Consider the following 13,786-nt stretch of genomic DNA (forward strand, 5'->3'; position numbering starts at 1 on the left):
GTTAACAATTCAGGGTTTTATTACATGAATATTTTATTATTCTCTATTTGTTTTTTAAAATATAAAGCACTGCAATTTAAAATTTATAAATATTTCAGTATTCTAGAAGATAAGGACTACATGTAATATAACTACAATATCATTATTGTACCTAAAAATTAACAATAAATCCTTAATGTTGAATACCCAGTTAATTGTTCAAATCCTTATTGCCCATAAATGTCATTAACTTTTTATTTATTTATGTAATTTTTTTGGCTCTGATGAGGGCTCCAACCCGTGTCTGCTTCAGTGGACGCTCAAGAGTCCCAATCACTGGACCACTAGAGAATTGTCATTAACTTTTTATGGTTTGTTCAGATTAAGTTCCATGCATTGTACTTGGTTGATTGGTCTTTTAAGACATTTTCATTTATAAATTCCTCCTCCAACTTTCCTTTTTCTGGCAGTTAATTTTTAAGCTTTATTGAGGTATCATTGATATATACAACATCACCATATTTAATGTATACATCTTGATGAGTTTAGATATATGCATATAGTCATGATACTATTACCACAACCTCCAAAAATTTTCCTGTGTTCTTTTGTGTGGCTTGCTTTTTGTTTTGTAAGAACACTTAACATGAGATCCGTCTTTTTTTGTTTGTGTTTTTTAAAATTTTCTCTCCAGACTTCGCACAGACACATTTAGCCATTGTCCACACGCATGTATCTACTTGTCGCTTAAAATAACTGATCAGGTTGGAACATAGATGTGCATCCATCCCCCTGTCCTGAGGGAGGTATGAAGGGAAACTCAGTCAGCAACAGATTCAGAGTTACAGAGGTTTGCTCCTGTAAGTTAAATAAGGTCCTGTGTTCTACTGTACCTGAGATCCAGAGGTCTATCCTCTTAACATATTTTGAAGTATACAACAAATACTGCATTAAAAAAAAAAACAAAAACTAGAGGTGCCATTCTTGCCCTTTGTCATCATAGAGTTGAAAAGTGAACAAAGATGAAAAAATATCAACATAGGAATTTCAGGGTGCAGCATAGAAATAGTATAGCTGCAAATCTGTTGACTCCTTAATATAGTAGGTACTACTCTTGCCTGGAAAATCCCATGGACGGAGGACCTGGTAGGCTGCAGACCATGGGGTCGCAAAGAGTCGGACACGACTGAGCGACTTCACTTTCACTTTTCACTTTCATGCATTGGAGAAGGAAATGGCAACCCACTCCAGTGTTCTTGCCTGGAGAATCCCAGGGACGGGGGAGCCTGGTGGGCTGCCGTCTATGGGGTCTCACAGAGTCGGACACGACTGAAGTGACTTAGCAGCAGCAGCATGCTAATAGCTTAAAATACACTTATTTAATGTTTTCTGATGAAGTAGGCATTATTTTTATCCCAATTTTATAGACACCAAGAAAGAGGCTTAGAAAGGCTTCCCAAGTTCTTACAGTTAGGGATAGCAAGGCTGGGCCAGAACCCAGTGAGAGGGACTCAGACTCATACCTGCTGGTCTGTACAACCTGCCTGGCTGTTGTTTATATCAGCTTCCTCTGCACAGATTCCTCGGAGAAGGCAATGGCACCCCACTCCAGTACTTTTGCCTGGAAAATCCCGTGGACGGAGGAGCCTAGTAGGCTGCAGTCTATGGGGTCGCTAGAGTCGGACACGACTGAGCGACTTCACTTTCATGCATTGGAGAAGGAAATGGCAACCCACTCCAGTGTTCTTGCCTGGAGAATCCCAGGGACGGGGAAGCCTGGTGGGCTGCCGTCTATGGGGTCGCACAGAGTCGGACACGACTGAAGTGACTTAGCAGCGCAGATTCCTACTTCCTTCATGTATCAATCTTGATAAGCTAAGCTATGGTATGGTAAGAAACAGTCCCCAAATGGGAACAGGGTTCAGTTCAGTTCAGTTCAGTCTCTCAGTCGTGTCCGACTCCTTGCAACCCCATGAATCGCACCACGCCAGGCCTCCCTGTCCATCACCAACTCCCGGAGTTCACTCAGACTCACGTCCATCGAGTCAGTGATGCCATCCAGCCATCTCATCCTCTGTTGTCCCCTTGTCCTCCTGCCCACAATCCCTCCCAGCATCAGAGTCTTTTCCAATGAGTCAACTCTTCGCATGAGGTGGCCAAAGTACTGGAGTTTCAGCTTTAGCATCATTCCTTCCAAAGAAATCCCAGGGCTGATCTTCAGAATGGACTGGTGTGTAGCTTCTAATAATAAAGGGATATTCCTCATCCATGCCACATATTCATCACGCTTAGCTGCTAGGTCGTGTCCAACTCTTTGTGACCCCATGGACTGTAGCCTACCAGGCTCCTCTGTCCATGGGATTCTCCAGGCAAGAATACTGGAGTGGGTTGCCATTTCCTTCTCCAGGGTATCTTCCAGACCCAGAGGTTGAACCCACGTTCTTCTGCATTTCTTACATTGGCACGCAGATTTTTTTTTTTTTTCCTTACTGTCGAGCCACCTGGGAAACCCATTACCTCTTTTTCTGCTATTACTTCTTTTTCTGATTTCCGTTGGCAGGTGCCTCATCTCCAGACATGGAGCCCAGCTATGGCGGAGGTCTTTTTGACATGGTGAAAGGAGGGGCAGGGAGGCTCTTTAGCAACCTAAAGGACAACTTGAAAGACACTCTCAAAGACACGTCTTCCAGAGTTATACAATCTGTTACCAGGTATGTGCGTTCTTCCCTTTACGTTAATGGACTTTGTGCCCCCAGAGGATCTGGTTACCTGCCAACTGCTTATCTGCCTCAAAGACTATCAATTTTGTGATGCAGTCACATGGGGTCTGATTGAGGAATGCCATTGAAGTCATCAGATTGAGTCTTTGAGAAGCTACAAGCACAGGCTAGGAGGACTTGGCTCACTGTACATTAGAGGATAGTGGTTGCCATCCCTGGCTTTCAAATCCATTATTCTGGATTTTAACGCAGTACCTGCCCTTGTTAACCTAAGGCACATTAACTAACCTCTTGGAGCTCTACTTTTATACTCTGCTAAGGTTTATGTCTTCAGTGGTTCAGGAATTAAGTGAGATAATAATGCACATGCAATCCAAGTAAGCAGTACTTATGGATTGTATTCAAAACAGAATTTTGTTTTTATATTTTAATAGCCCTTTAACATTTATTTACTGGGAGAAGTTTCCTACCTTTCTCCTGTATGAAACTTTTATAAGCGGGCCATATATTTTTTTTAACATTAGGAATTAGAAAGTTCTAGGGTCCTTTTAAGTTACAGTGTGCTGTGCTAGGCTAAGTCACTTCAGTTGTGTCTGATTCTTTGTGACGCTATGGACTGAAGCCCTCCAGGCTCCTCTGTCCATGGGATTTTCCAGGCAAGAATACTGGAGTGGGTTGCCATTTAGTTACAAAATGTGGTTTTAAAGCAGAAATCCATGTGTGTAGTCCAGTATATTAATCAGCATTTTAATTTTTGTTCAAATATAATTTTATCCTTTACCTTCAGTCTCCACCTAACACCTTATAGGCCTCAACAAAGGGTCCTCTGTTTTTCCTCCATCACTTCCTCTTCTACCTGCTTGAGAAGACTCTTGAGAGTCTTTTGGACTGCAAGGAGATCCAACCATTCCATCCCAGAGGAAATCTTAGGGGACACTTAGGGGAACTGTCTTCCTGTAGGTGAAGAGGCTGAGACAATCAGTGTTAATAAATTAGCAGTGTTTTCTCCTCTGAGATGGATTCTTTTCATGAAGTGGCATCTACAAAGGATTTTGGGGTGCTCTGTTTGGAGGGGTAGATGTGTGCTCCCGAGCGTGCGGGTTGTCTTCTGTCAACAATGCTTCCTTGGTAGAGAGAAGACGGCCTTGAGGGAAATAAAAATGTGGACTGGATGGAAATGTCCAGGGATGTGATGCACAGGTGGCTGAGAGAGAGAGAGAGATCTTGGGATATTTGGATCATTTTAATGAATGCCCTTTCCTGTCTTGCTTTTAGCTACACGAAAGGAGATTTAGACTTCACTTATGTTACCTCCAGAATTATTGGTAAGTTCCTCACGTTTATTAACAGCTCAGTGGCTCAGCTCTCAACGGCTGCCCGTTGTGACCGCACACCTGTTTAACCTATTTTCTTTCTGTGTTCACCTTCCCAGTGATGTCCTTTCCTCTGGACAGTGTTGACATAGGATTCAGGAATCAGGTTGATGATATTCGAAGCTTTTTGGATTCCAGACATCTTGACCACTACACGGTATACAATCTGTCGCCCAAGTCTTATCGAACTGCCAAGTTTCACAGCAGGGTAAGGAATTTTAGACCTGATCACAAGGTTAAAACAGGGTATTTTACCCTTAAAGAGCTATTCTCAAAGCCTGTGCCCCGAGGCACATGGAGCTGAAAAACTATGCATTGTCTATACTTCTCTGTCTGTAAAATTCTTACTAGGCTACTATAACATATTCTGAAGCTTTTCCTTGGGTGACGATGTTTGCAGGAAAGTTTCTGTGTCAGTGAGGTACCGGCTCATTGGGGGCCTCAAATCAGCTGTGACTGGCTGCTCAGTTGTTAGGGCACGTTGCTGTGTGGCTCAGTGAAGACTGGACTGCTCCGTAGGGCAGTTGGAGACCCTCCTACTGGAGCACTAATGACGCCTTTCACCCTTCCTTACTGCTGCTTTGGCATCACGTTGAAGCAGTGTGGTGGGACCAGTAGAGACGCACCAGTTTTAATGGAAAGAGCTTTCTGACTTTTGGTAGAGGTACATTTTTCATAGGTGAGGTGTAGCACGTAAAAGTCCACACTATGGGTCTGGTGATGCGATTGCTCGTATTTATAGTGCTGACACCGGCAGCACATTTTTAGAACATTTCCAGTGTGCCGGGAACTTTACATGCAAGACATTATTAATTCCCTCAACAGTCCTCTGAAGTAGATGGAGAAACTGAGGTACAGAGAAGTGAGGTAACTTAGCCATTGCTCTGGGCTGAGAGTATTACCTAGAAAACAGATTTATCCTCTCAAGGAGCTTTTGGGACTGGGCACAGAAAGAGTTCTAGTTTCAGGCTGGTTAAGGAGTGATGCGAGCTGGCTTTGGTTTGAATCTAATGCCAAGTCTAATATTTCTGGCCACTGAATTCAATTTACTCACTAAAATAATAAGGCTTTTTCTCTCTCAAGAACACTTTCAAATATCTCAACTTAGCCTTTAGCTATGATTGGTTCTGCAGCTGCATCTGGATTTCTGAATAAATAGAAAGGATTTTTTACACATTGGACCTTGTAAAAGTGAGTTAGTCACTCGGTCATGTCCGACTCTTTGTGACACCATGGACTATAGCTCACCAGGCTCCTCTGTCCATGGAATTCTCCAAGCAAGAATACTGGAGTGGGTTGCCATTTCCTTCTCCAGGGGATCTTCCCAATCCAAGGATCGAACCCATGTCTAGTGCATTGCAGATGGATTCTTTACTGTCTGAGCCACCAGGAAAGTCCTGTAAAAGTGAAACTTGATTTCAAATATGCAAAATAATACCTGGCTGTGTTTACTCTGCATCAAGGATCTCAGTTTTGATGCCAGAAAGCATTTTGCTCCAAACTTTAGTTGCCATTAATAATCTCTGGGCCTCAGTTTCCTGATCTGTAAAATCTAGAAATTATTCTGTATGCTCTCTTAGACCACTTCCTAGCCTAATGTTCAATAAGATAAGGGAGAATTTTGTGAAGGATTCTCTTTTCTCAGAGTGTTTCCAAATAAGGCAAGAGGTCACCCAGTGGTTCTCAAGATTTAATATACATCAGAATCTCCTAGAGGGCTTTTAAACACCCAGACCTGGCCCTTCTGCTTCGGCAGAGGGGTGTGATGACAAGCTGCTGTGCTCACAGCTTCCTGGATACTCCTGCTGTTGCCCTGGGGACCACTTTCTGAGAAGCACTGATAAAACTGATCTCAAGTGGTTTGCTCTAAATTCCCATTCTATAACAGATTTTAAATGCAGCTCTTTAAAATTTCACTATAATTAACTGCCCTTCCAACTCTTATTCCATCTATTACCTTATTGAGAGCAAGTAAATTAGCATCCACAAAAATGTGGGTAGATATTTTATTTATAATTCAACAAATCTTTTGAATTGATCTTTTTGGTTTAAAAACTCAGTGCCATCATTTTCTTTCTTCTTTGTTTTTATTGAAGTGTAGTTGATTTTCAGTGTTGTGCCAGTCTCTGCTTTATAGCAAAGTGACTCAGTTATACACAAAATGCCATTATTTTCATAATTGAAGGACCATGAAACATCCTGCATAATATTCCATAGAAATTTTATTTCACCTTGAAATATTTGTGATCGTCTGAAAAATTTTCCCTCTGGAAGTAAATAAAGATATAATATCATTATAGAAGTATTCATGCATATTAATATATGCATATATGATTATGCATATATACATATATGATTTATAAAAGCAATCTCTATAAAGACATTTAAAGAAAGGCATCAATTAGTATAAGCACATATTTTGTGACCAGACTTAGCAGTCTTACCAAAGGAACAAGAAACTGAACATGGAACACCTGCCTTGGGCTGTTCTCACTGCCCTCAAAGAGCAGTTCAGTTCAGTTGCTCAGTCATGTTCTACTCTTTGCAACCCCGTAGACTGCAGCATGCCAGGTCCCCCTTCCATCACCAGCTCCCGGAGCCTGCTCAAACTCATGTCCATCAAGTTAGTGATGCCATCCAACCATCTCATCCTCTGTCATCCCCTTCTCCCCCTGCCTTCAATCTTTTCCAGCATCAGGGTCTTTTCCAATGAGTCAGTTCTTCACATCGGTGGCCAAAGTATTGGAGTTTCAGCTTCAAGATCAGTCCTTCCAATGAATATTTAGGACTGATTTTCTTTAGGATGGACTGGTTGGATCTCCTTGCAGACCAAGGGACTCTAAAGAGTCTTTTCCAACACAACAGTTCAAGAGCATCAATTCTTTGGCACTCAGCTTTCTTTATAGTCCAGCTCTCACATCCATACTTGATTACTGGAAAAACCATAGCTTTGACTAGATGGACCTTTGTTGGCAAGGTAATGTCTCTGCTTTTTAATATGCTGTCTAAGTTTGTCATAGCTTTTCTTCCAAGGAGCATCTTTTAATTTCATGGCTGCAGTCACCATCTGCAGTGATTTTAGAGCCCCCCAGAATAAAGTCTCTCACTGTTTCCTCATCTATTTGCCATGAAGTAATGGGACCAGATGCCATGATCTTCGTCTTTTGAATGTTGAGTTTTAAGCCAGCTCTTTCACTCTCCTCTTTCACTTTCATCAAGAGGCTCCTCAGTTCCTCTTCACTTTCTGTCATAAAGGTGGTGTCATCTGCGTATCTGAGGTTATTGATATTTCCCCCGGCAATCTTGATTCCAACTTGTGCTTTATCCTGTCTACACAGTCAAAGGCTTTGGCATAGTCAGTAAAGCAGAAGTAGATGTTTTTCTGGAACTCTCTTGCTATTTTGATGACCCAGTGGATGTTGGCAATTTGATCTCTGGCTCCTCTGCCTTTTCTAAATCCAGCTTGTACATCCAGAAGTTCTTGGTTCATGTACTGTTCATGCCTCGCTTGGAGAATTTTGAGCATTACTTTGCTAGTGTGTGAGATGAGTACAATTGTGCAGTAGTTTGAACATTCTTTGGCATTGTCTTTCTTTGGGATTGGAATGAAAACTGACCTTTTCCAATCCTGTGGCCACTGCTGAGTTTTCCAAATTTGCTGGCATATTGAGTGTAGCACTTTAACAGTATCATCTTTTAGGACTTGAAATAGCTCAGCTGGAATTCCACCACCTCCACTGGCTTTGTTCATTGTGATGCTTCTTAAGGCCCACTTGACTTCGGACTCCAGGATATCTGGTTCTAGGTGAGTGATCACACCATTGTGGTTATCTGGGTCAAAGAGCAGAGAGCACGTTTTTTTAATTTGCTGCCTAGAGTGATGCCTGGCCTGGCTAGGAAAGGTTTCTCAGATGATCAAATGTGCCAAGTATTGTTGAATATGTAGATATCGAATAAAAATTTGATTCTTGTTCTCAAGGCACCTCAGCCTAGTTGGAGAAGGAAGCCAGGATGTTCTCAAGACAAATGGAAATAATATTTACAATACATACTGAGGAAGTTTGTGAAGGGAGACAGTAGTGAGAGCTGGACCCCAAAGCATGAGTAAATCTCATCTAGGTGAAAGGAGTGGGGTTATTTCTTCTCCATGCAAACTGTAGAGGGTATCTTACCCATCTTTTCATGATCTGGCCTCTGTGCTCTCTAGCTCATCTTTCACTGTTCTTCATGTCCCGAGAACCCATGCTCCCACCAGGGGAGACACACTATCTCATCCATGAGCTGCTCCCACTCCCTGACAGGCCACCCATTCCACAGCCCCACTCTTTCTTTGTTCGCCTAGCTTCACTAACAGGAGGATTTCTGCGTGCCAATTCCAATTCTTTCCCCTAAAAGACAGAACTGCACTACATCGTTAGCCCTTTACAGATGGTCCCAGAACTCCACAGAATGGGACTAGACCCTCTGACTTCACTCAACCCTTAGGTGCATCTCAGGAAGACAGTCCCACAGCCTTAGAATTTTCAGCATAGCTCTGCTTTTGATCAGACTGCATATCTTTCCAAGTCCCTAGTCCTTTCTCTTCCCAACACTAACACTACAAGCTGATTTGCATCATACTGTTGCATGACTTAGAAACATGTTCTTGGTTCTCATCTTCCTGTCTTCAAGGACTGAAATCATTTTCTCCTCCTTCCAGACCAGTGGAGGACTAGGTCTGCAGTTAAGTCTTATTTTAATAAATGTAGATGGCCAAGGCTTCCATGGATACCACTGGTGGAAGAGACCAAACACAAGACCAGTTTTGTGTAGGGACTCACATGAATGGAGCTCTGTCTATGTCTCTGTATCTTGAATCCTGAACTCAGCCATTTTACCTTTTTATTATGTGATGTGTGTTTGGAGATAAAGGTGGTGATGACAGAGACAGGCTGTTTCTAAAATGATCTTATTTTGCTGACGGGCATCATTCTTTATTTTGATTAACTTTTATGCTTAGAAACCACATGGATTGACAGGAATCATATGAAATAATTAAATAGCAGTTTCTTAGCATTTGCATATGTAGGTATGTATGAAAGTGTTAGTTGCTCAGCCGTGTCTGACTCTTTGTGACCCCATGCACAGAATATTAAAATAGGACTCTGTGTTTAGTTTCAGTTTTAGCAGAGGATCCACACAATTGCACTCATCTCACACGCTAGTAAAGTAATGCTCAAAATTCTCCAAGCCAGGCTTCAGCAATATGTGAACCGTGAACTTCCTGATGTTCAAGCTGGTTTTAGAAAAGGCAGAGGAACCAGAGATCAAATTGCCAACATCCGCTGGATCATGGATAAAGCAAGAGAGTTCCAGAAAAACATCTATTTCTGCTTTATTGACTATGCCAAAGCCTTTGACTGTGTGGATCACAATAAATTGTGGAAAATTCTGAAAGAAATGGGAATACCAGACCACCTGACCTGCCTCTTGAGAAACCTGTATGCAGGTCAGGAAGCAACAGTTAGAACTGGACATGAAACAACAGACTGGTTCCAAATAGGAAAAGGAGTTCATCAAGGCTCTATATTGTCACCCTGTTTATTTAACTTATATGCAGAGTACATCATGAGAAATGCTGGACTGGAAGAAACACAAGCTGGAATCAAGATTGGCGGGAGAAATATCAATAACCTCAGATATGCAGATGACATCACCCTTATGGCAGAAAGTGAAGAGGAACTCAAAAGCCTCTTGATGAAAGTGAAAGAGGAGAGTGAAAAAGTTGGCTTAAAACTCAACATTCAGAAAATGAAGATCATGGCATCCGGTCCCATCACTTCATGGGAAATCGATGGGGAAACAGTGGAAACAGTGTCAGACTTTATTTTTTTGAGCTCCAAAATCACTGCAGATGGTGACTGCAGCCATGAAATTAAAAGATGCTTACTCCTTGGAAGGAAAATTATGACCAACGTAGATAGCATATTAAAAAGCAGAGACATTACTTTGCCAACAAAGGTTCGTCTAGTCAAGGCTATGGTTTTTCCTGTGGTCATGCATGGATGTAAGAGTTGGACTGTGAAGAAGGCTGAGTGCCGAAGAATTGATGCTTTTGAAGTGTGGTGTTGGAGAAGACTCTTGAGAGTCCCTTGGACTGCAAGGAGATCCAACCAGTCCATTCTGAAGGAGATCAGCCCTGGGATTTCTTTGGAAGAAATGATGCTAAAGCTGAAATTCCAGTCCTTTGGCCACCTCATGTGAAGAGTTGACTCATTGGAAAAGACTCTGATGCTGGGAGGGATTGGGGGCAAGAGGAGAAGGGGACGGCAGAGGATGAGATGGCTGGATGGCATCACTGACTCAATGGACGTGAGTCTGAGTGAACTCCGGGAGTTAGTGATGGACAGGGAGGCCTGGCGTGCTGCGATTCATGGGGTCGCAAAGAGTCGGACACGACTGAGCGACTGATCTGATCTGATCTGATCTTAACTCAAAACAAAGCATAGCTGATAGCCCTGTGTTCATAGTGTTAGAATTCCTATTCAGGACTGCAGAGGAGGTGTTGAATGTCAATTTTTTGCCTCTTCTTAGCCAGTATCCTCCTTGAGGAAATAAAAGTCATGCTGTTGACAGTGAAGTCCTGGAGACCAGTGAGATGCATCATCTAAACCAGATGTTCTGAATCTAAGTTAAACAGACATGAATCCATTGTATATTTTGATTCATGCATGGACTTCAGAGTTTAACCACGTATTTTCACTCCTATTTTTTCTTTATTATGATAGAAGACATATAACATAAACATACCATTTTAGACATTTGTAAGGGTACAATTCAGCAGCATTAAATACACTCATAATAGTGTATAATCACCACCAGTATCTATACCCAACCTTTTTCATCATCCCCCAAATATACACTGTACTCATTCACTCTGAGTGAGTGTATGTGTGTGTGTACTGGTTCCATTTCTGCACAGTTTTGTAGCTATGTCCTAGTTTCAGGAACCACTGCTTTACACATTTCTTGGTGTTATTGTTGGCAATAAATGGAAAAGTGGATGAATGGCCAGCAAATCTAGGCTGCCCTAAAGTTCTTACATCCTGATAATGTAAATGTAAGTGCCACTTTGAGCCTCCTTCTCCCTCTGTGCAACCAGGAAGGAGCAAGCTGAAGGAGCCCAGTTAGTAACATAGAAAAGATAAACCCAGCTAGTTCTTTTAGAATCTTATTTTATTTCCACTATTTCTAAACTGTATAATCTTATAGAATTTCTTCCTCTTTGCAAATAATTTAATTTTAGGAAAATACATGATCAAGTTGGGTTTCTTAAAGGGTTTGTGATTTTTTTTTGAAGGTCCCCTTTTTTTCCTTTTTCCTTCCAGAACTCACTAAAGAGGTCACCATAGCTCCTAGTTATTTCTCTGCTGGTTTTCTGGATGGTGAGGGGAGTTGGCCATAGAGGAATGACTTTATAGATTATCTTCATCTCTCCTCTGTCACTGTGCATCAATGTAAGGGTAGGAAATAATGGGGCAGAAAAATACCCCTGGCCTGGGAGCCAGAGAACCTCAAAGTCCCACATTCTAGTTTTGCAGCCTTCAGTGACTTGACTGTCTTATTAACCTTGGTAAAAAAAAAAAAAAATAGCCCCCATGTGGTGCCATAACTGCCTCAGAAATGTATGGAATTGTAATTAATAATCATCAGACAATGTACAAATTTTTATTATTTTTTACTGAGGTGAAATTCATATGATGTGCACAAAAACTATCCTAGATTCACATCTCAACTCTTCCGCTTCTTGGGTAAGTCACTTCATGTCATGTAAAACTCATCCTCCTGTAGTAAGTGGAGATGACAATAAGGATTTCTGTCTCACAGATACTTAGAATATTTTTCTGTGGGTGTGCTATAAGGAATACATTCGACACCAGTGTCTGGCTTAGAGTAAGCCTTCAGTAAGGGGAAGCTATAATCACCATTTGGAGAAGGCAATGGCAGCCCACTCCAGTACTCTTGGCTGGAAAATCCCATGGACGGAGGAGCCTGGTGGGCTGCAGTCCCAATTGCCTGAAGTACCTCTGTCCTCCAAAAATGGAATCAGATTCTTAAAACACTGGATACGACTCTTCAGTCTGATTCTCTATAGCATCTTTTGCTCTTATGCTCAGCAAATGGGATGCTTCTGTCATCTCCTCTCTTGCCTGGGGAGACAGAAAGATGAAAACCGAACAGCATTCAGCCCTGTGCTGCTTTGGCCTCCTTTCCCTCCGGGTGGTATCATGGCAGCCTGTAATCCATATGGCGTTTTCTGCTGTCTGCTACTCCGGGAGGGGTTCAGAGAGACTGGAGGCAGCGTGATGAAGTGTCACCTGCCCAAGGATTGTGCTTATCGCACAAAGCTGTGAACCTCACAGAGCTACAAAAACCTCTTGCAGTGATTGATTTTGTTTAAAAATTTTTTTGTATTTTTTTTTACGCCTTAATGTTTTTCCCCTTTAGACAGAGCACATGCTTTTAAAAAATTCTAATTGTATGTTTGTCTAATGGTGTGTAATTATGTATCAAGTAAATATGTAATTATGGAGTACTTTAAATTAATATTATTTACTTGATCGATTTAATGATTCTGAACAATTGGTGTATTGTGCTAAGAACAATTTAGCCAGCTTTTAGCTGAGACTCATTATAGATACTGACATTTAGTATTTGTAGGGGTGACATATAATTTCTAAAAGGTTTAAAAATGCTGCCTGAATACTACTTGAGAAAATAAATTTTCTACACTTTTACATAGTCATAATCTAAAAATACAACAAAATTGATTCACCATTGCTTCTTCAAGATCTTTTACACATAGACAAAGATAAATCATATTATAAGAAGAGATTACCACATAGTGTTCCTTCCTTGGTTCTTTCATTCGTTCATTCACTCAGCAAATACCTACTGAGTGCCTGCCATTGGACTAGCGTGTGGATTCTGTACTTGGGTTACAAAAACAAAAAATGGTCTCTCTTCTGGAGCTTAGTGTCTAAATGGGGGTGCCGGGGTCCTGCCCTGGCTGATCCAGGGTATTCGAAGCGGGGACGGCGTCGGCGACCTATTTATTTAAATATTTTATCAAAGATATAAAGAGTAATAGGATGAGGATAGCTCAGTAGGAAAATTCAGTGGAGAAAAGAGGCTGAGTAGCTTGGTTTACGCGGGAGACCAATAAAACTTCAAGACAAGAAGTTTGCACCACTTACGTAGGCCGCAGGCGTCCTTCCGTTCTCCCGAAGGAGAGGAGACACTGAGGCCTCCCCGGTCGGATCTTAGAAGCCCAGGCATAATTAGTAAGCATGGTGGGTTCCGCGCTCCAGATGGAGACTCAACCAGAGTGAGAGAGAGAGCGACATGGGGAGACCAGTATTTCGAGAAACTGATCCCAATTCTTTATTTTCCATGGTCTACTTTTATACACTGAGATGTTATGCAAAAGTCACGCGGGGTCAGCAGTCCTGACTTTTATCAAAGTCAGGTGCTTCATACAAATGTATACAGAGGTCTTAGGGGTGTTACATCATCTTCTGGCCAGGGGGGCCTGCTGACAATTTACGACCCTCTCCTTGTGACAGCGGTCAGTCAATCAGGACACTTATTTCTCCAGGGCTGATTATTCTCAAAACAGACGCCACCCAAATAAAGTTACATTCCTACAGGGTGAGGGTGTAGTGGGTTTTAGTT

General features: G+C 41.8%; 1 protein-coding gene across 4 annotated transcripts in view; it reads left to right on the top strand.

The window, feature by feature from the left end:
• Window positions 1–13,786, top strand: part of DNAJC6 (DnaJ heat shock protein family (Hsp40) member C6) — a 179,958-nt gene that overhangs the window by 113,845 nt on the left and 52,327 nt on the right. For all 4 annotated transcript variants that reach the window (XM_086390402.1, XM_086390404.1, XM_086390400.1 and 1 more), the window contains exons 2-4: window positions 2,540–2,690; window positions 3,975–4,024; window positions 4,132–4,280. In XM_086390402.1, coding sequence (XP_086246528.1) covers window positions 2,540–2,690; window positions 3,975–4,024; window positions 4,132–4,280 — 350 coding nt within the window. The remainder of the gene's footprint in view (window positions 1–2,539; window positions 2,691–3,974; window positions 4,025–4,131; window positions 4,281–13,786) is intronic.

The sequence above is a fragment of the Bos grunniens genome, chromosome 3, assembly GCF_055505025.1.
Source record: "Bos grunniens cultivar Pamir isolate PY7600 chromosome 3, Bosgru_T2T1.0, whole genome shotgun sequence".
Taxonomy (NCBI): domain Eukaryota; kingdom Metazoa; phylum Chordata; class Mammalia; order Artiodactyla; family Bovidae; genus Bos; species Bos grunniens.